Source organism: Phoca vitulina, unplaced genomic scaffold, assembly GCF_004348235.1.
Source record: "Phoca vitulina isolate PV1807 unplaced genomic scaffold, GSC_HSeal_1.0 scaffold35, whole genome shotgun sequence".
Taxonomy (NCBI): domain Eukaryota; kingdom Metazoa; phylum Chordata; class Mammalia; order Carnivora; family Phocidae; genus Phoca; species Phoca vitulina.
Genome location: NW_022589738.1, coordinates 5,199,013 through 5,221,849, shown reverse-complemented (window position 1 = coordinate 5,221,849; position 22,837 = coordinate 5,199,013). Strand labels below are relative to the sequence as shown.

The 22,837-nt window shown below is 41.0% G+C and overlaps 1 protein-coding gene across 13 annotated transcripts in view; it reads left to right on the top strand.

The window, feature by feature from the left end:
- The window catches only part of DMD (dystrophin), a 2,446,616-nt gene that overhangs the window by 2,070,167 nt on the left and 353,612 nt on the right, over positions 1–22,837 (top strand). For all 13 annotated transcript variants that reach the window (XM_032426633.1, XM_032426634.1, XM_032426635.1 and 10 more), the window contains one exon: positions 14,384–14,556. In XM_032426633.1, the coding sequence (XP_032282524.1) occupies positions 14,384–14,556 (173 nt within the window). The remainder of the gene's footprint in view (positions 1–14,383; positions 14,557–22,837) is intronic.

Here is a 22,837-nt window from a genome sequence, read left to right as displayed (position 1 = left end):
GAAGGTCAAGGTAGAAGTTGGAGTTCAGCACAGACAAGAGAAACCACTCTAGGTATGATCCTCACAGAATGAGTCAGTACAGAGTTGCATACTAAATCTTAGGAAAGGCTGAAGGAGCAGATTTTAGACTTGGTTTCCAGAATAGAATTCTAAAGCCAGATAGAACTGATTCACTAGGGAATACATACCATCTCCGAGGTACCCCTGAAGCAATGAATTCAAGAACGTCCTCTCCAACTGGAAACTAGGATTCAGGAAGTTGAAATCTAGAAGCTAACCACTTCTGTAGCTGCCTTCCTTCGACCAGGAAGCTGGAGAATAGACTTTGGAACTATGATGTGGGAAATCCCATGTTTCTATGACTAAGCTCGCCAACAGAAGTAGCCAAAAGGAGTGGGGAGATGGCCTGGACCTACTTCCACCTTCCAAAACCCTCACAAGCACATCTACTTGATGTAGAGTTGCCAGATTTAGCAAACAAAAACAATGCACGCAACATACTTACACTAAAAAAAAAAAATCCATCGTTTGTCTGAAATTCAAATTTAACTGGGCACCCCATATTTTATCTGACAGCCCTAACTTACTGAAACTTAATTCCTCTGCATAACCCTGGCTGCATAGAAGTCTGTCAAATGCAGTCTCTAATTTCCAGCTGGTCCAGCAGTGTGGAGGTTTCAGTGAGCCAATCCATAGCATTAACCAGTGTAGATTTCCTCGCAAGAATGGCTGAAGCCTTTCTGCCCCCAGACACTTTTGCTACCATCTGAATATTTCCCTTTGCATTCTCATACTCTGAAATCCTACCCATTTGTGATTCATTTGGTTTAACGCAGCTTCCTCTTTTTAAAATGCACAAATCTCCCAGGATGTGCAAGTGGTCAGACTATGCTCGAAGAATACGGTTTTCCACAGGTGGGAGAGAAGGAAGGTTTACAAGGACCTGAGGAAAGGTGGGGGTAGAAAGGGCTGGGCACCAGGAGGTAGAGCGAAATGAGCAGGTGCCCCTTCAGATCTCCTTTGCTTACTGTTCTGCATTGGGCAGACTCAGGATTCAAGGAGAAAAATTTTCTTTCCATTCTTCCTCTCCCTTTTGTACCCCCCAAAATACATGCCTCCCAAACCACATAACCCAAAGTAATGATATCAAAATGACATAGATCATCGACATTAGAGATCAAATAGCTGTATATTTTCTGGCCTGAAATATATATGACTACTGTTTCTGTGGAAATTTGAGTTTTGGGTTCTGAACCATTGACTTGCAAAACACTTTGGGTTACAGAACTCTGTAAGTTGGGGACTGCGTTTACATATTTCCAAAGGAAGAATGCTGTATTTGCACCATGCTAATTAACTATTTAGTGAGAAGAAATGTCAGCCTCAAGCATGAAAAGAAATACTGCCTCTCAGAGAAGTCAAGGCTGATGAAAAACAATCATGCCCGCACAATGCGGCTCTTCAGAAACGCGGGAACTCTTTTCTGTTCCCCCATTTTCCCTAGGATTTTCTCTTCTGCATTTAAAACAGTTGGATAGTTGAAGTTTCAAGGCTACTGATTGTAACAGAAAATCAGGAGTAATTGGAAGCAGTGGGATGTTGGGAGAAGTAATTGAGGGAGCTGCCCTCCACGTTATCCTGTAGGACTTTCCGTGGAAATGAAATCAGGCAGGGAAGGTCTGGCTGAGTGAGGGCAAGCATGCAGTCCTACCGAGAACGGGGCCGTCTCTTCCATCCTTTTATCTCTGGTGCCGAGTGGGAAGGAGGGGAATTCTTTGGCAGAAAACTTTATCCAAGGGTTGACGAGGGTTATTTAGCTAAAAGAGGGTATTGTTACAGTGAAATCAAACTTTGCATGAGTTGTTTGCTATTAAGGCAAATCGAAAGTAGCATTGCATCTTTGATAAGGGAGGTGAGTTTTGCTGATAACTTATGAGCTTTCTTTGGAATAAAGAGACATAAATTGTGTTCATTTCAGAGGTAAAATAGGTTCGTTTTCTCTTCAGAAGTGGACTTTCTTTGAACTTGGTGTCTTACTTCTACCTATCAACACATTATTGCTCTGAAAAGCATGGTAGCTATTGAATGAGAATTTGTCATCATCATTTAGTTAAACACCCCCGAATTATTTTTTACTGACTATAATTTAATTTCATACATCCAGTGGTATTTTAAAACCCATGAGCTATTTTGTAACTCCCAACATCACAAGGATAAATTTGATTCCATAGACGAAGTGTTGTGCCAAACGAATTATAGTCAAAGAGAGAAACAGAAAAAAAAAAAAATTAGTGGATTCTCAATGCTCTCTCTAAGTCAGACATCATAAGGCTTTTTCATCCTGTGAAGCTCCTCATGATATGTTGAAAAGAGAAGGTAATGAATAGATGGTGTTTAAAAGGCCCCAATCCTCTTCTAAATGCTTCAGAATCCATTATTTAATTATGATCTTAGATCTAAAGTCTGGTCTTTTAAAGGACTTGATGTGTCCTGAGTGGTAGAAAATGTGATTTCCAAATCGTATGATATGATTAGCTCTCCATGTGTAAACCAGTAGCCCAGTAACAAAATCCTTTCCTATCACTCAGTAAATACTGTAATTGGTGATACTTATGAGTGAGGATCTGGGTAGGCCAGATATTTGGGAAATTGCAAAGCTGAAAGTCACATTGATTTTATAGTGAAGAATAGGCCAAGTTACTCTTGAGGTTTCAAAAATGGACCTGCCCAAGGAACATTTTCTTGCTTTTGCAGGCACCAGGCCTTTTTCCAGGAGCAAGCATCCATCCATTCAGGGAACCATAACGTGTAGTTTCCACTTTTCTAGTGATGGCACTTAAAACTGGGAGAAGAGGCTGTAGGATTTATGGAGATCCACTTCTCCGGGCCAGCAAATCCTGTCGGCTTACACCAGTCCATTTGTCAGTGTTAGCCTCCACGTTCGAGGAGTTTCTTGCAACCTCTGAGGTCTAAGATACAGAGTGAGCAGAGGAGGGTACAGAACTCTAACTCATATTCCTGGGCTTATCTCTCCAATGGAGAGAGGCTGTCTTAAATTCTTTTATTTTTTCCGAATCAAGCCATTAGCATGAAACAAGGACATGTAATCTTACCAGAGCAAAATTGGGGTCATGCCATAGGCTAGCTGAGTGAGTGCTCTGTGGCACGATGATGTATGGCCGCCGTGCAACAATGCCGCTACCACATCAGATCTGCCCTTTAATTATATTCTAAATCTCATTTGAAGAGATTTTATCATTATGGAAATTGCTCTGTAAATGTGCCCATGATGAAACCCAATAAAAGTTTGCTGAGAAGAATTGAAGACCGAGGGAGATGAATCAGCAGCTAAAACATTATCCTCAGAGTTTTCCTGGCTTTAGGCAAAACGTCCCATGCAGTAACAGAACATTACCATGGACTCAGAGGTGTAACTTCCTGATTATTACAGGGCACTTGTGCCTGTGGCACTAGTTCTTCTTCCAGAAGCCAGAGGAAGAGTTCTGCTTTCCAGCTTGGCCGGACTTTTTCTCCCCAACCTCAGAGCCATCGCTTGAATTTCTAGTGGCCAAACTGAATCCTCCGGTATTTGCCTTGTGTTCTGGACTCCATGCATGCATGCAGAGCAGGCCCGAGGTTCTTGAAATGAAAGATGGCTTTCTTTTCATGAAATAAAGAACACCTCTGCTTTCTTCTCAAGGTCATTTAAAAATATCTAGACTGCTGGGTTATGGAAAGCACATGAGGAAGATTCATAGGGAAAGAGTAAAGTCAAATGTTCTTTTCTCTACAATAGGGATTGTCTCCTATCTGTGTAGCGTGACTGATTTGAAGTTTCCTTTTAAGCATGTTCTTGATCATCTCTTTCTTCGGTCCTGAGCTACCAGACAGACATTCTAGGGCCATAGCTACCCTTAACTCGGAGTGCCAACTTCTGTGTCTTTCCACGGGCCCCTGGCTCAATGCACCCTTTTCCTCTATGTCATTCCTCCTCCCCCTTTCATGTGTTGTTTCCCAAGAAGATGGTGGGTCACAATGGAAAAGGACCAGGTTACGTGAATGTGGCTAGAGTGATGGAAATTTTGTAGCACCCAAGGGTGTCCTCTGCCGGGCACCACCACCCCCCAAATGTAGTCATTTTGTGCCTAGGATCAGTAAGACTAATTCCAAGATGCGTAAGTCAGCAAAACCATATTGTAGTCACATCTTTCAATGTGTTCTTCTTCCTAGGAGTTTTCTGTTAAAACAGTACTTGAAAGATCTGTTGTCTTCGTTAATTCATTGTATTTCTTGCAGGTGGTGGTAGATGCCAGCAGGCTACTGTCCCTCTATTTCCTTTCAGTGGGTCTTGGAAGCCCATGAAATTAGAGGTCATATTTTGTGGTTATGAGTACTTGTGCAGGTTTTTCAGGAGAGGATCCATCATTTTCATAAAGGCATTCATGACCGCCAGGAGGTTAAGGCCCATTATGTGAGACCAGTGTTCATTCTCAAAGGGGTTCCATCCCTGGCTCCATCAGCATCACCTGGAAACTTGTTAGAAATGCAAATTCTTGATCTCTACACCAGATTTACAGAATCATGAACTCCAGGGTTGGGGCCCAGCAGCCTGTGTTTTAATAAGCTCGCTCAACTTTGAGGACCACTGCACCACGACGTCAACTAATTGCTTATTTCTAATATAGTCTTGAACTACACAGATTCTCTAGAGAGAAAAGAGAGAGCTCTGTGACAAAGAGATTCAGGAAATAGGAGCTTTTCTAACTTTCAATTCTGCATATAATATAGACAAATTGTATAGATAAATATAACCAGATGTGTATTGGTCCATGGAAAGATAGTTGACTATTTTAAGAATAAGAATGTGTTCTGTTCATTTGGAGCCATTGAAAATCATGAAAGGTGTGAGTTCAGAGTTGACTAAGGAGGAGTCAATAAGGAAATACCTAACTGGAATCTAATTCAGTTGCCTGGCCATTCTTCTCAGAGCGTCACAGAAAATTGCACAAACTAAGTATCTCACAAGAACCCTAATGAATTAATTACTGTGTTGTGTTACATGTAGCCCAACTCAGAAGATACTTGCTTTGTATTTGAAGAGTGGGGAGGAATTAAGGGGAATCAAAAGAATACCAATTCGGGCAGATCTGTGCCCTAATCCTGCTTCTGCCACCCAATGGCTATGAGATTCAGACAGGTTCGTTCCATCTCTCCAAATTGTAGCTTCCTCAACTGGGGGATAAGAAGGCCTACTTCATAGAATTGATGAGGAGGATTTGTAAGGAGTGTGAGTGTTGGTTTCCTGCCCCCACCCCCATAGTGGCTCTGCAATAATAAGTATGTTTCAGTGTTGGAAAGGCCCATCTGGTCTTTCTCAGATAAGGATAGTTATCTTCAAATGGCCTGATTCCTGCACATAAAACACAATACAAAACCAAAAGTACCTTCAACATCGTAGACTTTTAATATGTGGCTATCTCTATGATTTAAATGTGCCATCTTGAGTTTAAGTGTGAAGGCCTTTCAGGATTACCACTGGCAATGGTCTTCTGAAAGATGTCTCATGGAGGAAATACCCAATTATGAGCAATGAAGCCATATAGCAATATCTGGAAAAATATTGCAACACAGTATAGGTTTTTATGTGAATTTCAGATATATTAGTAAAAAAGAAAACAGCCCGCCTAAGGTCTTGTTTTATCTTCCACTACCAACATCATGAAGGCATGTCATTGTTATTTATAACTTAAGTGCTGAGCCAAATGGGTGCCAACATTAGCTCCCCACTGTGTCCATGGCACATTAACGCTTTAAAACACCCCATGTGGCGTTACTCTACCCACCCTTTCTCAGGACTGGGTGTCCTTTAAAACCCACTCCCATATACTTTAGGAGCCCTGCATAGAATGTATTTGAGGTGGGAATCTCCTGTGTCTATGTAACTATGTGCAGCTTTGGTGTCTGTGCCCTTGCCTGGTCATTGTAATTTACTTGGTACCGACGGGTGAGTGTGTGTATATGTGTGTTTAAAACACAGCATATACAGGGGCGCCTGGGTGGCTCAGTAGGCGGAGCGCCAGAGTCTTGGTTTGGGTTCAGGTCCTGATCTCATGGTTCACAGGATGGAGCCCCGCATAGGGCTCTGCACTCAGTGGGGAGTCTCCTTGAGATTCTCTCTCTCTCTGCTCCTCCCTGCCCTCTCAAATAAATAAAAATAAATCTTAAAAAAAATAAATAAAACACAGCATATATAATGTTTGTCTTACTCCTGGGGAAAGGAAACTTAAAATAATATTTCTGCCTTTAAAATGCTTTGGTGAACAGTTATCACTTTGCCTAATTCTACCTTCCAAAGGTAGACCGAGGGAAGGATGAAAGTGAGTCACACGTGCAGCTATTTCTGTAATTTATGAGCGTTTGGTGATCCCTCCTCCTTCCTTCCTGGTTTTGGAGCCACCACGTTATTGGTTCAAGAATGGCTAAGGCTGCCTGTCAGCTAAATTCCTGCCTCCATTCTCTCCCTGCTGCCATTGCCATTTACCCTGAAAACTGCCCCCCCCCCCAGGTAATCATTCTCAAATACTTTTATAGTATGTCATGTCTGCTGTGGTGAAAACAATGGTGCACATGTGGTGTGGGGGAGGTGCTCTTTGGTTATGGGGAGCAAATGATATGTACAAATGGATTTCTTTCCTGTTTATGAGATTTCTCTCTCTGTTCATCCTATTATGCTGTGAACATCAAGAAGGTAGAAGTTTGTTTTTCACCACTGCGGGCCTAGATGCTGATATATGAAATATTAGTGGGAGGAGGGAAAAGTAGGGAAGGAGGGAGGAGGGAGGGAGGGAAGGAAGGAAGGAAGGAAAGAAAGAAAAAGAAAAGGAAAGGAAGGGAAGGAGGGAGGGAGGAAGGAAGGAAGGAAGGAAGGAAGGGACGGACTAACTTAAGGGCTGGGACTACATCTTTCTTACATTATATGTGTTCCCGCAGCTCCTAGTGAAGTCTTGGAAGTTCAATAGGCACTTAAGTGCATGTTTGTGTGATGAATAAATATGCAGAACATTTGCGCACTGTGACAGAATAAAAAGAAACTAGGAAAAACGCGACGCAGAAGAGAGAAGACACTTCTAATCTTACTTCCAACCTAGTACATCTGAAGTGAACTCTTTGATTTTAAAAAGTAATTTTAAGGCTAGCATAAACCAGAGGGTCAGAGAAGGAGAGAAAGCATCACGTGTTGCCCGAGTTCGGAATTGCTTAAGGCGGTCTGACAAATGGGATTTTGCTCAGTTTCCTCCGGGGTATCCACCGTAGGCCAGGCATTTTTAAAGATTAGATTTTGAAATCAAGGTTTGCACCTGGGAATGTACTGAGGCAGGAGAGCATATCCCTTCTCTCCACTGTTCTAGTGCATAAGGGTGAGAATTCTCGAATGAGATATGAAAGCAAAGACAACAAACCCTGCAGGATAATAGTCTCTGAGGACCTTAATAACAGCCATTTTTAAAGCACAGCCTGTGGACTCCTAAATCCATAGCCGCTCGTTTAAGATGCATTGCGATGCAGTGGACCCGAAAACACACTCCTTATCTACCTAGAGCAACCAGGCTCCAAGCCAAACGGCAGTCCTCAAATTAACTCTTGTTTCTCTTGGGATGACAACTCTGCTGCTTTTAAAAAGGATTGCAATGGCCACATATAGAATAGGGGGAAAGAGTCACAGCCTCTGTGAGTCCGTACCCAGCTGCATTTCCTGAGTGAATTAGGAATGTCTGCTGCTTAGATTAGAGTCCTTATAAGGTCAAGATTGTAGGTCCAATTCCTTTATATGGGTGCTTCTCAAAAAAATCCATTAGGAAGGATAATTCTGTTTTGTTTTGCTAGTTGTAATGTTCAATCCATACTAGACTGATACTTTTGTAACATGCAATAAAAATGAATTACTTTTAAAACTACAAAAACCAGACGCAAAATGCAACCCCGTGCTTTTTATTTTTAGATTGCTGTAAACATTTCTAAAGATTTACTCTTGATTTCTGTTCTCATAATGGAGTATGTGTGTGTGTGTGTGTTGTGTGTGTGTGTGTGTGTGTGCTCCCAAACCTCAAGTATTTAGAGCACATGTTTTGCAAGTCATTTTGGATAGCCAAGCTAAAGGAGTTTTACTTTTGTATGTGTATTTTTGTTTGTTGAATTTCTTTAAAGCATCAACACCTTTTCAGGATAACTATGTTGGATAAATTCATTTAAAGAGTTTTATACATACTGCTTCCTTCTTAAATAGAGTTTGCTGAACATAAACCTGCTTTTTCTGCTGAATTTAGGATCTTCATTACTAACAATAATGATTTTGCTTCACATGCAAGCAAGGTGATGCCTTCAAGGGCTGGTAGGTAGGGCTGTAAGAGGCCACACTGTGTAACCCGGGTCACCTCTGTGTGCTCGCGGCTCCTTCTACACCTTTCTGGTTCTCTGTCACGTGTCACTCCTTGCCACGTGCAGTGTAGCCCTGACAGATACCTTCTCTCCTGTTCTGGATCTTCTGTATCTGACCTTTTAAGTTCTTGGAAATCAGATCGCCGTTCTTTTTTTTTTTTTTTTTCTATCAAGTGTATTTGAATTAGGGGAAAGTTATCAGTAAAAAGGAACTAATGGCCTTATTATCCGCCTACTAATTGCTTTCAGAAAAGATTAGAGATTATGTGTCTGTAATGAATTTTATAGGGAGATGTAGTCACTTATGTTTGTTCTTCCTGCATCTTTCTGTCAGTTTTCTTGCTGACCTCTCGGTTGTATTCAAGATAGGGAGGTCATCATTTGCTGGGTTCTTTTAGAGACAAATAATTCCATGTACGTAGGAAAGAAAATACTTGGATACTGTTACCCAGGATGTTTGGAAATAGTCTCATAACCATTTGCTTGGGTAATAAAAAGAAGGGTGTCGCCCTGACTCTTGACATCTCTCTTCTTTATTTTGCTTCTAGTAAAACTTTTATAACTTTTCATATTCTTCCCCAGTTGTCTTATTACTTAGGGACCCCAAGGATCATTCTACTTGTTGAATGAGATAGTACAGATGTAATATTCCATGATCTTGTGTTTGTCTTACTTTTCCTTGTAAACTTTTATTGTCAGGGACTTCCTGAAAGGTCTTTGCCCCGCTTAGTTTAAGGACCTCGACTACATTCCATCTGTTGCTTCCTAACACACATCATGTGTTCCAATCAGGCTGTGAGGTTCATTATCCCTGCTCATAAACCACACTCACTTCCACCTTCTGCCATTCTTATGTCCTTCTTCCCAATGGGAACGTCCTCTTCCCTCTCCCTCTCTTGGTCTTATCCATCCTTCAAGGCTCGGATGAAGTCGCGTGAGTTCATGAAGTCTATCACTTGATTTCCACCCTGATTCTCTTAGAAGAGCAACCCTTATATTAGCTATTACTTATTAAAGGCCTCTTGTGTTCTGGACACTGTTCAGAGTATTTTATAAAAATTGTTCCATGTAATATTCACAACAACCCAGCAGGGAGGTATTACTACTTAATATTTAGTGAAGCCAAAGAGATTAAAGAGTTTTCAAACTTATGCAGCTAACAAGGGAAAGAGAAGGGACAGACTCAAACCATGTCTACTTGATGGCACTTCGCCATTGCTTTTCCCTGGAGGCTGAGAAAGGGCACTTAGGACAGGAGGAGGCTAGACTCTTGGACAAGAAGGGGGTGTGAGATTTGAAAAAGCTCTCCAGGAAACAAGCTTCTCCCTACTCCTAAAACCGCTGCGCTGTGGACATACCACTTGCCAGACGGCTGAACTGCTTGACATCACCTTGGAGATTTGCTCTCCAAGTGCACAGAATTTGAGGCTCTATGGTTCTTTGAGGGGGGGAGGGCAACAAATTATGTTTTTTATTGGCACCCATTTTCTCAATTTATGTTATCTCTTGTTGTATTGGATATGTCTCTGTCCTCTGCTTCAGATCTGTTTAACAGTCTCCATGTTATTAAGACCATACAAAGACTCTCGGAGTATGGAAAACATTACTCTGCATTGTCTGATGGCAGTGCTAGATTTGCTGAAACTGAGGCAGGAGTATGAGTAACAGGAAAAATTAATTGGGAAAATTTTTATTTTTTTTTAAGATTGTATTTATTCATTTGAGACAGAGAGATAGAGAGAGAGCATGGGCAGGGGGAGAGACAGAGGGAGAGGGAGAAGCAGACTCCCCACTGAACAGGGAGCCCGACACAGGGCTTGATCCCAGGACCCGGAGATCATGACCTGAGCTGAAGGCAGACTCTTAACCATCTGAGCCACCCATTTGCCCCCATTGGGAAAATTTTAAATGCATAGGAAAAAAAAACCCTCAAAGGCGACATAGCCTAGAGATTAAGAGCAACAGTCCCTGGAGTTCCAACAGCCTGGGTTTGAAATTTGGCCACATGGTTTATTAGCTGTGTGACCTTGGGCACTTTTAGTTAAACTTCTCTGAAATTTCATTTTTGTATATGTAAAATGCAAATACTTCTCGTGCCTACCCCCAGGTTACTGAGAGGCCTCAGTGAGCGCACGTACACCCAGTGCTCTGATCAGCATCTGGTACAGAGTAAGTCTCATACATGTTGTCGCTGCCACTGCACCTGTTTCTGTGGTTATGTAACAAATACCTTTTTTTTCCCCTGCTCATTTGTTATTGTTCTTTTTAAAGAATACGATCACAAAAAGAAGAGAAAAATTAGACACGCTGCCTTGGATGTAACGACTCAGGCTTTGAGGGATCTTTTCTAGTTAAGTCAAAAGTGAAATAAAGCTACTTAAAAATGCCCGCCAGGGTTACTTTTTGTCCAGGTGGGCTATCCTCTGAGAATTCTCTCTACCCCCCACCCCTCCTGCTTTTCTGTGGCCCCTGAATCAAAGGTTCATCTTAAGCTAAATGCCATCATGGTAGTTTTATGCGTGTGAGTGTGTCCCTTCCTCCCTGTCCTGTCAATGTCTCCTCCCACCTAGGACTCAGGCCGCCCACTTGTATTGAGAAATCTCCACTACAGTATGGCAGCCTCCGGGGGAAAAAAAAAAAAAAAGCCTTATGTTCCTCACCGATACTCACCTCCATTTTAGAGCAGGCTACCTGTGTCCCAAAGCTTGACAGATTCCCTGCCATCCCCAAAGAACACGGGCGAGCTACATTGATACTGATGTGTCAAGTCACTACTCAGTGTAGTGTTCACGTGGCTCTCGTAGACAAAGGAACACACTGCTGAAGGGAGAACTTCTGTTCCGGCAGCAAGGATATTTTGGAGTAAGGAGACCTTAAAAACTTCTGGTTTTTGCTCACAGCTGGTCCCAGATGCCCAACTGTCAAATAAGAAGTGAAAAAGGTAGTCAGGAGTCCATTTTTCATTCAGAATAAATCAATCCGTGTGGGTCAGTTTCTGATCAAAATCAGTAATGCCAACTTTCCGGTGCTTTCCCCTCAATAGTAGTCCCCCCCCCGCTCCTTGTCAGGAGTAGCCTTGTTCAGCTTCAGCAACTACTGTCTCTTACAACCAGTGCTCCCAGCAAATGGGGTGGTGGGAACAGCCCAAGATCTTCTAGAGTCAAAAGAACTCGAATTCTAATGCTTACAAGATAGGTGACTTTAGGCGAGTCAGTTAAACATCTCTCCACCTCAGTGCTCTCATATGAAAAACAGAGAAAACATGTGCTTCATGGTGCCAGGACAAAGAATAAAGATCTACATTTGTGTTTTGTACCTTTTACCATTCATGTGTCATTTGTTGCCATCACCCAGCACCATGACCCAGAGAAGGAGTACCGAGCTATGAGTTACCTTACTGCCAATGCCAACACTTGACTTCAGCCACTCTGAACTTCCAAGGAGGCAGGTGGGAGTTTTTATCTCAACATCTATGAGGTGTGGCAGGAAATTCTCATCAATATTTAGTTGGTAATATGAATAAATTAAATAAAAAGCACACACTAGATTTTAGGAAACGTAAAGACAGAGCTGTCTCTTGCATGCTTCTCATTTTCCCCCAGTACTGAGACTAGACAAATAGTGCCCAATAAATACTGGTTTATCAATTTTACGTTTATTTCTTTGTTGATGATACAACAAAGATGTCTCTGTGTGATATAATGGAAATTGCAAAGATGAAAATTAGCAAATTAATGAATCAACTTCCTAACTATGCTTGGGAAGACCTCTCATTTTTTCAAGAAGGTGTTGATGATTTCATGATATACATGATCTTGAGGAACTATTGATTGAGCTCAATGCAGGATATAAAAATTCAAGTTAACTCTCATTTATATGCATGTTAATGAATAAAGCTGGTGGAATTAGAATATATCTTATTTTCTTGAACAACTACAGGTTTGGTTTCAATCTAAGTGTGTCCTCTGAGGCAAAGTTTTCAATCAAGTACAACAAAGAAGAAAAGTAAAGTAAAAAGAGAAAAGTGGGGGAATTATGTGGCTAACTCGGATCTGTTTGCTTTGGAGTCCTGATTTATTTAGATAAATTAACCTCACTTTTCTCTTTTCCTGAAGAAGTGGCAAATTCGGGAGGGCAGGTTTTGCCAGGTAGGTACACACACATAGAAGAGACGTATGTTTGTTTGATCAGACTCTGTTCTGCAAGAAGCCCAAAACCAGTTTTCCACCACATGAGCTAGTTTCAAAATCAGGCTATTTCCTTCCAGAAGGAACCTGTTTGTGACAGGATAGAGATAGAAGCTGCTTGGTCTGTTGGAGTATTTCGCTTCTTTCAACGTTGGATGTCCTTCGATCCATATTCTCCCTCATGACTTCCCATCACAGAGAATGGGACGGAATTCTCTTTAGGGTCTATCCGTGATACTTTGGCTGCCAAAAAGAGTGACAGGAGACATTCATCATTCATCTACCTGACTTGTGCGACATTCCGAGTCTAAGAGTCGGTGACTGAAATCGCAGGCCAGTTCTTCAGAACTGCTAACATGTTACTGCTGCCACTGCCCCCTTACCTCAGAAGAGTAATTTAATTCCATTTCAGAAAGAGGGAGCGGGAAAAAAAAGAGTTCCTAGTTACACAAATCAATCCAATTGTTCAGAGCTTCAGAATGAATTTTTCAACTTGTTGAACAGAAGCATACAAATCTCTAAAACCAAGTCAGATAATGTACAAAGCCTCCATTCATTGTGTAGGCAGAAAGGAATTCTGGTCCCCGGCAGCTCTCTAAGGAATGTTCCTTTGGCTTTGACTGTTCTGTTGGGAACAAGGAGGGAAACACATATATAAAATGAATTTATAATGTCTCTGGCTTATAATGGCAAAATGATAAGAAAAGTTGGCTGTTTAATATAAACTGTCAGTTGCATATTCCAGGCCTCCTCTCTTTGAGGTCCCTCCCACACCCACGGGCCTGGCCACCGTTTAGTGAGGAGTACAAAGTGGCTGTTTATTATTATTGACTGGTGAGGACTGTGCTCTGAAATTTATTCTGTCAACAGAATGTAAGCAAAGTTGGCATTTTAAAGCAGGGCTCTTTCAGTCGCTGGTTTTTCTCAGGATTGCTATGCAACAGGATCAGTGCTGTAGTCCCCGGTTCAAGCTGAAAATGTTACACAGGAAGACATACCATGTAAAGGTCAGATTCTTCTACTGTGATAATTTTCTTGATCTGTGTATATACAAATGAGGTTGAATGTATAATCGCTTATCATAACTCTTATCAAGGTCCTGTGGACTTTCTACCTGTCAAGCCTAAAAATACTACGGTATTTTAAATGCGAAATCTTACTAATAAATGTATGATGCTGTAATAAATGTGTGATGCTATGATGCCAAGGTGAACTTAATGTGTATTGTCAAGAAGATGCTCTCCTACGATAGAATCCCATTAGTGTGCTGGAGCTGTGGACCGAGCACAACCTTGTTTATTGGTCTTTCCATGCTTTTATGGTCCGAATCAACTCTACAGATTACTTAGGTGCATGGAAAATATGACTTAACCCATAGTGTAATGAAATTATTGGCCCTGGGGTGTACTTCATCACGGAATTTTATTTCATATCACTTCCAGAAAATATCATCTTTCATCTGTGGATCAGTCCATGTAACTTACAAAATTTGTAAAGTTGCAGATGCATCATGTTCCAATTCATATTCTAAAGGAACAAAGTTATTAGACCTAATAAGATGTCCACTGCCAATCTACATAATAACATGAAGAGATAATGCCCCAAGAAGAGTGAGTTGGAGGTGCATCTTCTTGTTAGTTGGCCCAATTGAAATGTCTTTTGAACGAGCAGTTTATTTTTTACAGTTCTCCAGACTCACAGTTAGCCAGTCTCTCTTGTTTGGTAATTCCGCCCGTGTTCTTCTTCCTGCTGTCTCGTAGGACCTCCAAGGAGAAATTGAAGCTCACACAGATATGTATCACAACCTGGATGAAAATGGCCAAAAAGTCCTGAGATCCCTGGAAGGTTCTGATGACGCAGCCCTGTTGCAAAGACGTTTGGACAACATGAACTTCAAGTGGAGTGAGCTTCAGAAAAAGTCTCTCAACATTAGGTAGGAAAAGATCGGGGGCAAAAAAGCCAGAAATGAATTAAAATGGGAAGAGTTCCTTCCCTTTCCTAGCTCGAGTGGCTAATATCTCATATGTTTATGTAAATCACCCAATTTTGGAATGATTCATTTTATTTTGAATAAATGAATCATTCATTTGCTTGGTATGGAGATGATACTTGAGGGTTCAGATTAGATTAAAATGGCGATGTTTTATAACCATGGGAGAGATGCATATTAAGACATTAGAGTGAATTTAAATGAGGAACACAGCTATCCTAATTTGATAGAGTTCTCTCTTGGCTTACCACAGGATTATACAAAAAGTGATAAAATTAACGTATGTTTATCATGGAATTCTTTCTTTGGCATTACTCTAAATGCATAACAGAGGACATTCCTTAAATACCCTAACGCCTTGTAATTAACACTTTCGAGGAGACCTCTCCATAGCGCCTGCCTCTAGGGAGAGATTATAGAAACTTCTGGTCTTTAGTTCCCTCTCAGTTTTGTCAGGGTGTCCTCTGGAGGCTAAGTGTTTTGTTGTTCTCTCCTCTCTTGTATCGTTGCCCCTTTCTTTGTGTCACCTTTCTCCTGAGAAGCTAATGGATGCAGCTCAGCATTGTTGTAAGGAGCACAGAGTGAAGCTCTTGCTGTACCCCTTGCGAGATGGTTCGGTGGAGGGGCAAACAGCAGGGATGGTTAAGTGAAATGCCCGGTGTCACGTAAATGACATGGGAAGTACAGGGAGTGGAAGTCAGGTCTCCTGCTTTCTGATCAGTTGCTTGTCCTAATTCACATGTCTTTGTAAAAATGTGTTGTGCTTTCCTTTGTGTCTAGAAGAGAGGTCGGAGTGGAGGGTGGTAGAAGAGGGCGAATGGGCCTCGCAGTGGTTATGAGGGAGCGCGCTAAACCCTGGGAGGAGGTACTACCTTTAGGTCATAAGATTACAGAATGGAGATTTCTTTTTCTTCTTTACAGTTCTTCTAAATTGGCCAGACTTTTGACATACAGCATATTTACTTCAGTAATGAGGGAAAATGTCACTGAAATTTTGTAATTCAAAAGCACTCTTGTAAAAACCTGTACTTAATGTGAAATAATAAGAATGATAGCAACTAACGCACAGCATATCACATATCCTTACATGCCCTGGGCACTTTATATTTCTTGACCCATTTCATGCTCTCAGCAGCCCTACATGATAGGCTCTGTTATTATTCTGTCTTTATATTTAAAGAAAGTGAGGTACAGAGGGGCTAAATAATTTTCCTAAGGTCATTTAGTTAGTAAGTGGCAGATCCGAGATTGAATACAGGGAGTCCGGCTCCAGGGTCTGGGCTTTTAACCATCATATTATCCTGTAGAGTATAAAGCAGAAAGGAAAAGGTAAGACTCACCTAACTTTGACATATAAATACATACTAAGTGAAAGGATGGCAGAGAGACAGATATTTCTAAGAGTAGGAAAGGATTTTTTTTTTTTTTACCTATAAGGTTTTCCTCTCAAGTTTGCACCCCAGCTTCCAAGACGCTCATTTTTATCTCCGTGTTTGGTCCATGACATTTGTACCGATGTGTTGAGGATGCGTTGGGGACAATGGGCAGTGGCATTTTCAAAGGCAGCGAGACTCCATTCGCTTCCCAGGGCTTAAACTCGAAGAGAGGTCAGTATGCATAATGACAAAAGGCCACTTTCATAACCTCTGTCGTTAAAAAGGAATGAGACGTGTGAAATGGGAAAGATATTGGCGGATAAAGTAAAAGAGAAGAAAGTTATTCTTTTTCGCAGGGAAGAAAAAAGAAAGGTGCTCTAACTGTTCTGCACATCACTCAGTGCCTTTCCTCTCCTTCATGTGAACTTGATGAAATGAAAGGGGAATCGAAAGCGGCAAACAGCCTGTCAGCCAAAATATGGGCTCTTCCTTCTCAGCAGTTTCCCATATGCTAGCCCCTGCAGTTTAATTCTTGCTGTCGTTAATCAAGTAGAAAACAGTTACCTTGGCTTATCTAAGGTGCTGCAAATTCCGGGATTTAAATATTCCGATCAACAGTTTCAGCTTCTAACTAGATCTCTCTCATAATACCCTTTGTGTTATAAGCACTCACTTACCAAAAAAACAAAACAAAACAAAACAAAGAAATAATTCTTCACATCAGAGTGCTTCAGTCTCTTTCCTGACACGTTGTTGAAATAAGGATATCTGTCAGTCTGGACTGAATGGCAGGCTTCAGCTGAAAGCAGCCCAGTACAGGCAGCGATTTGTGATGGTGATGAGGCAGGAGAGCTGGACCCCGGAAGCGTTAGACACAGAATCATTCATGACGCTTAGAAGCTGGCTCTGTGAGTCTGGTCAGTTCCTCCATCAGCCTTATTTTATAGTGAAAAGTCGCCACGACCAAAAACTAGTTGCAAAGATAGCCCAGAGAAACAGCCCTGTGTTTGCCCAGGCTATTACACATCATCCTACAAAGGATGCCAGTTGGTTTGTTGTCTTAAAAGGGATTCTGAAGCCATTTTTCTATTTCAAAGTATAGAAACATCAGTACTTAATTACACAGGTGTCCATTTTTTTAAGTTTTTATTGAAATTCCAGGTAGTTAATGGGACAGTGTAATATTAGTTTCAGGTGTAACATTTAGTGATTCAACGCTTCCATCCATCACCCGGCGCTCATCAGGACAAGTGCCCTCCTTAATCCCCATCACCTGTTTGGAATCCAAATGATTTTGAAGTATCCCTTTGCATTCTGTTGGCTTATAAGAGGTATCCTTGTGCTTCCAGTTCCAAGTCCATATTATGTCCCTTTCCCTCCATTTATTTTCCTTCTGCCCTATGTCTTTTCTCGGCCTGTGATTATGATTCTTACCTAAGTCTCCATCATGTCGTTTTATATTGATAGATTTGTCTATGTTCCTTTATGCATTGATATCATCCATAACACAGTTACAAAACTATTCTTCCTTGGACATTTCTAGCTCATTATTCCCTTGCTCAAGAACTTCAGTCTTGTCGGTGACCATATTTTACTCATTCGTTCATTTATTCTTTTCATTCCACAAATATTTACTGAGTCTTTACTGTGTACTTGGCACTCTTCTAGGCACTGAGGATACAACTGAACAAAACAGGCAAGAGAAAAATCATTGCTCTTATGAAATTGATGTGTAGTTATCAGAATCTAGTGGCCCCTCTACTCTCCACCTGATAAGACCCTGATAATCCCTTCTCTTTCCTGTTCTTCCTCTGCCTCCCAGTTCCTCCCTTGCCGAGCAGCAATCTAGTCGTTCCCCGGCATGGATTCTCTGAGCCGAGGAGATTCTGTTTTTTAACCCCATTGCTGCTCTCCACCGGTTTTCTCACTCGCCTGTGTGAGTATGTACATTTGCTGGTCCTCACACTTGGAACTCCATCCCTCCTCTCAGCCTTCACCTTTTCACCCAAATCCCACACTGAATCTTTTTCTCTCTGACTGTTCCTTCACTTTGAGATCTTCCCTGTACTATTCTCATTTACACTGGATGGCACGTTCCTTTAAGTATTCATGAGTTGTTTCAGAGGGCTGTGCTTGCTGCCTCCAGCTAAATTAGATAAATAAAAAACTCCAAGCTCTACTATTTCAGGGGAATACTTTGAGAAGGATAGGTATTAACCCTTCTCTAAATATTTGGTAGGAATCACCTGTGTCTGGTCCTGGACTTTTGTCTGTTGGGAGTTTTTTGATGACCGATTCAGTTTCATTGCTAGGAATCGGTCTGTTCACGTTTTCTATTTCTTCTTGATTCAGTCTCAGAGGACTGTATGTTTCTAGGAATTCATTTGTTTCTTCTAGGTTGTCCCATTTGTTGGCATATAATTTGTAATCTTTTATAATCAATCCTTTGTATTTCTGTGATGTCCATAGTAGCTCCTCTTTTATTTTCTGATTTTATTCAAGTCCTCCTTTTTTTGTGATCATGGTATCTCTCCAGCCAGGTAAATAGTGACTCCTCCTTCTTTTCGTGCTTGATGAGTCTGACTCAAGGCTTGTATATTTTGTTTATCCTTTCAAAAAACCAGCTCTTAGTCTCATTGATATTTTGTATTATTTTTAAGTCTCTTATTTCATTTATTTCTGCTCTGATCTTTATTATTTCCTATCTTCTACTGACTTTGGGCTTTGTTCTTCTACTTCCTTTAGGAGTAAGATTAAATTATTTATTTGAGCTTGTTCATGCTGCTTGAGGTAGGCCTGTATCGCTATAAACTTCCCTCTTAGAACTGCTTTCGCTGCATCCCAAGGGTCTTGGACCACTGTGTTTTCATTTTCATTTGCCTTCAGGTATTTCTTGGCTTCCTCTTTGACTTTTTCATAGACCTATTGGTTGTTTAGTAGCACGTTGCTTAGCCTGCACGTGTTTGTGTTTCTTGCAGTTGTTTTCTTGTGATTGATTTCTAGTTTCATCCTGTTGTGGTCAGAAAAAATGTTTGATACGATTTCAGTCTTCTGAAATTTTTTGAAACTTGTTTTGTGGGTTATCACATGATCTATCCTGGAGAGTGTTCCATGTGCACTTGAAAAGAATGTGTATTCTGCTGTTTTGGGGTAGAATGTTCTGTATGTATCTTTTAAGGCCATCTGGTCTAATGTGTCATTCAAAGCCACCGTTTCCTTATTGACTTTCTGTCTGGCTAATCTATCCAAGCTCTAAATGAGTCAGTGAGGTAGAGTAGAAGGAGTCTTGGACCAGTATTTGGGCGACCTACTTTCTCTCCTGCCTCTGTTACTAACTGCCTAGCATAGGATCTTGAGCACATCGCTTAACTGCTTCAGACTACAATATTCTCCCTGACTGAAATGATTAGATTTGACCAGAGACATGGGCGGTCTCTTCAATTTCCCTAGCAAGTCTACCAACCTATTATTTTTAATTCTGCAGTTACTTTTTATGAATCTAGGCAAATTATTGAAATTTTCTACATTGGTTTCCTGATATTGAAATGGCACTGATTAAGTTCAAAGATACAGTGTAAGAAAAAGTAAATAAGATGTCTTGGAGAGAAAAGAATCCTTTAATTGAAATTGTATAGTACCATCTCATAATTTAGTTCAAGGAAAGTATATGCCATCTGTTCCATATGCATTATCACATCGCATTGTGTCCAAGAGGTAGAAGGAGAAGTAAATATTCAGTGAGAGTTGAGTGCCACCGAACAAAACAAAACACTAATTGTTTTAGGTGGGAGAAAAATAAAGTAAAAAATTTTTACTTGCATGCATACATACATGCATGTGCACATTCACACACACACACACGCACACACACACACGCAGAGTTATTGATGACATTATCCAACATCAGAATTGTGATCAAAGAAAGTGTTTCTCATTCTAAAATATTCCATTTCCACAATCTTGCATTTTAATTTTGAAAATATTAATAATTTGGGAATCAGCCTAGTGAATTTTTTCCATAAGAAATATGTATGCAGATTTCAATTCAATCTGTCACCAGATTATATTTTCCAGATTATTGTATATACTATTAACTATGAGAAGCACATGTGTTGTCAACATAATTTCAGCAAAATTTACATTCCGTGAGGTTTTTATACTTGGGAGAAAAACTTGTAAATGTTATATGCCAATACTCACTTTTATGGAATTCTGAATGCTAATTTGAGAGTCAAGAATACCAACATGATATAGTCCACAACAGCAATAAAACTCTTAGAGAGTAATCAGTATTAGAACTTAGAATAGCTAGTAGGAAGGGAAAAATGGGGGGGGGGAATCAGAGGGGGAGACAAACCATGAAAGACTATGGACTCTGAGAAACCAACTGAGGGTTCTAGAGGGGAGGAGGTGGGGGTTGGGTTAGCCTGGTGATGGGTATTAAGGAGGGCACATACTGAATGGAGCACTGGGTGTTATATGCAAACAATGAATCATGGATCACTACATCAAAAACTAATGATGTAATGTATGGTGATTAACGTAATAAAATTTAAAAAAAGAAGTTAGAATAGCTTAGAGGTTTTTCTGTGATGGGGAATAAACAAAGAGCAAAAGGAGGCACAGTCTTTCTACTTTTGAGGAAGAAAAAATGCAACTTAGACATTGACTATTTCTGACCTCCTTTCTCTTACTCTTGGAATGTTAATTATGTTTGAAAGTTGGAGTTCATGGCCCAGCTGGACCAAAAAAAAAAAAAGTTTACTTCTCTTTGAGTTTAATTCCCTCTCTTTATTTAAAGCCCCCAAAGCTCCCATTTTATGTCTATGATTCCTTATTACTTCTGCATTCTTACCTTCTCTTTCTATATGCTTAAGTGCTATCTTATTATACAAGGGTACGCAAGATACACAGGAGGGCATCATTAGTTTTATAAAAGGAGTCACAGTGAAAAAGGAATTCAATGTAACACATTTTGCTTTAAGAATACATGCCTTTCAGGGGCGCCTGGGTGGCTCAGTTGGTTAAGCAACTGCCTTCGGCTCAGGTCATGATCCTGGAGTCCCAGGATCGAGTCCTGCATCGGACTCCCTGCTCAGCGGGGAGTTTGCTTCTCCCTCTGATCCTCCCCCTCTCATGCTCTCTGTCTCCCATTCTCTCTCTCAGATAAATAAATAAAAAATCTTTAAAAAAAAAAAAAAGAATACATGCCTTTCAGAGTAAAGTTTTATTAAGGATTTCAAACTAGGCATCAACCCAATCATACTTGAAATATCTGTGTCTAGAGAACTAATAATCACTTCAGCAGCCCCTATAATTCTTAGCACCCTGACACTGAAGAGTTCCTTAAAGACAAGCATTGTATCCCGACACACCTAGAGGTTCTGCGTTTTACCTCAGCCTTATAAATTGTAGACATTATCTGCTTATTAAAGATCAACGCTTGCCTTGTTAAAAGCTAGTAGCCCCTCAGCTCTTTTCTTCATTAATAAAGATTAATAGAAAATGGATAGGAGCTAAGTATGCCCCTTCAAACCTCCGCGTCTATTTTCCATTGAGCAGGTAGGGGTAAATAGAGTCTATTTGCCAATCAGTAGGAAGGCTTTTTGCTCAGGGAACCAAAGTATTTGCTGAAAACCACGAAGGTTGGGGATTTCCTCACATAAGGAAAGTCTGCAGCTTCCATTTCCCATGTCTAACTAAATAGGACAGCTCAAGTTATGTACCTCGGCCCTGTATTTAAACGTTTGCATCCCAGCTCCCACATATGCAAAACAAGAGGGTTGAACAAAAATCTCATGAGATTCCTTCCAGCCCTAAGGGCCTATGATAAAACCAGGAGGGGGAAAAATGAAAGAGTCATTACAAATAGAAAGAAACATTTTCCCGAGAGACATTCCCAACACAAACATAGGTTAATCATTTAGAAATATTTGGTATAAGATCTTGAAAATCAAAATAGGGCAGCTCCTTCCAACAATTGCATTAGAAATGTGTCTTGAAGACACTTCACAAGCTTAGTGTAGCCAAGGAAAATGTTTTCTGAGCTCTTGGTGTTTTATTACATTTAGATCACCTTCAAAATCATGTCCTTGACAAATGCCACCTTTGCTCTGTGGAGACCGACCAGTGATGTTTAGGGCATACAGGAAATACTTCAAGAAATTCTTTCTTAAAGAACGGTCCTGGAGTTCCCCTGCTGAGTTGTGAGGGTTCTTGTTAAAAGTACAGGAAGCCTGGAGGCAGAACCTGGGAGTCTGTACCTAACACAAGCCATTTGCAGGGTTCTTATGCCCCCTGAAGTTTGAGAACCAGGGCTTCGGATTGCATATCTTTGTAAGTGTGGATTTCAATCAGAAGCCATTATCTGGCTGCCTTTTTCCTCTCCCACCCTTACCCAGTATCCCTTGTCCTTTGTGAGCCTTTTGCTTCCATTCTTGTCACCACTCTCATGCGTTAGCAAGGAAAAGAAACAGTCATTTGATATGGAGTTAAGGTGATCAAACATTCCTAAATGTTGCCTAACTCCATACTCTAGGTTCGTGAGAGCCTTTTGTCACCTGAGGTCCCGGGTCCTTCTTCTGCTCTTCTATTAACTCTCTGGACTGTCCTGCCTCCCTGGCTCTTAACAATCTCCCTGTCTCCTGCCCTGAAGTTGCTCTTAGCTCCTTTAGAACTGAATTCCCTGGGTCTCAGAGCCATGTTTTCCTCTTGGGGACACAAAGGGTTTCATTGACCCGGTAATGATTCGTCAACCCCATTTGATCTGGAGCCAGGGTTGTAGCAGTGCCCTGTGTGAGCGAAGCTGCAGCTGGACGCCTCACCGTGGGCAGCCTGCCTTTCTGCAT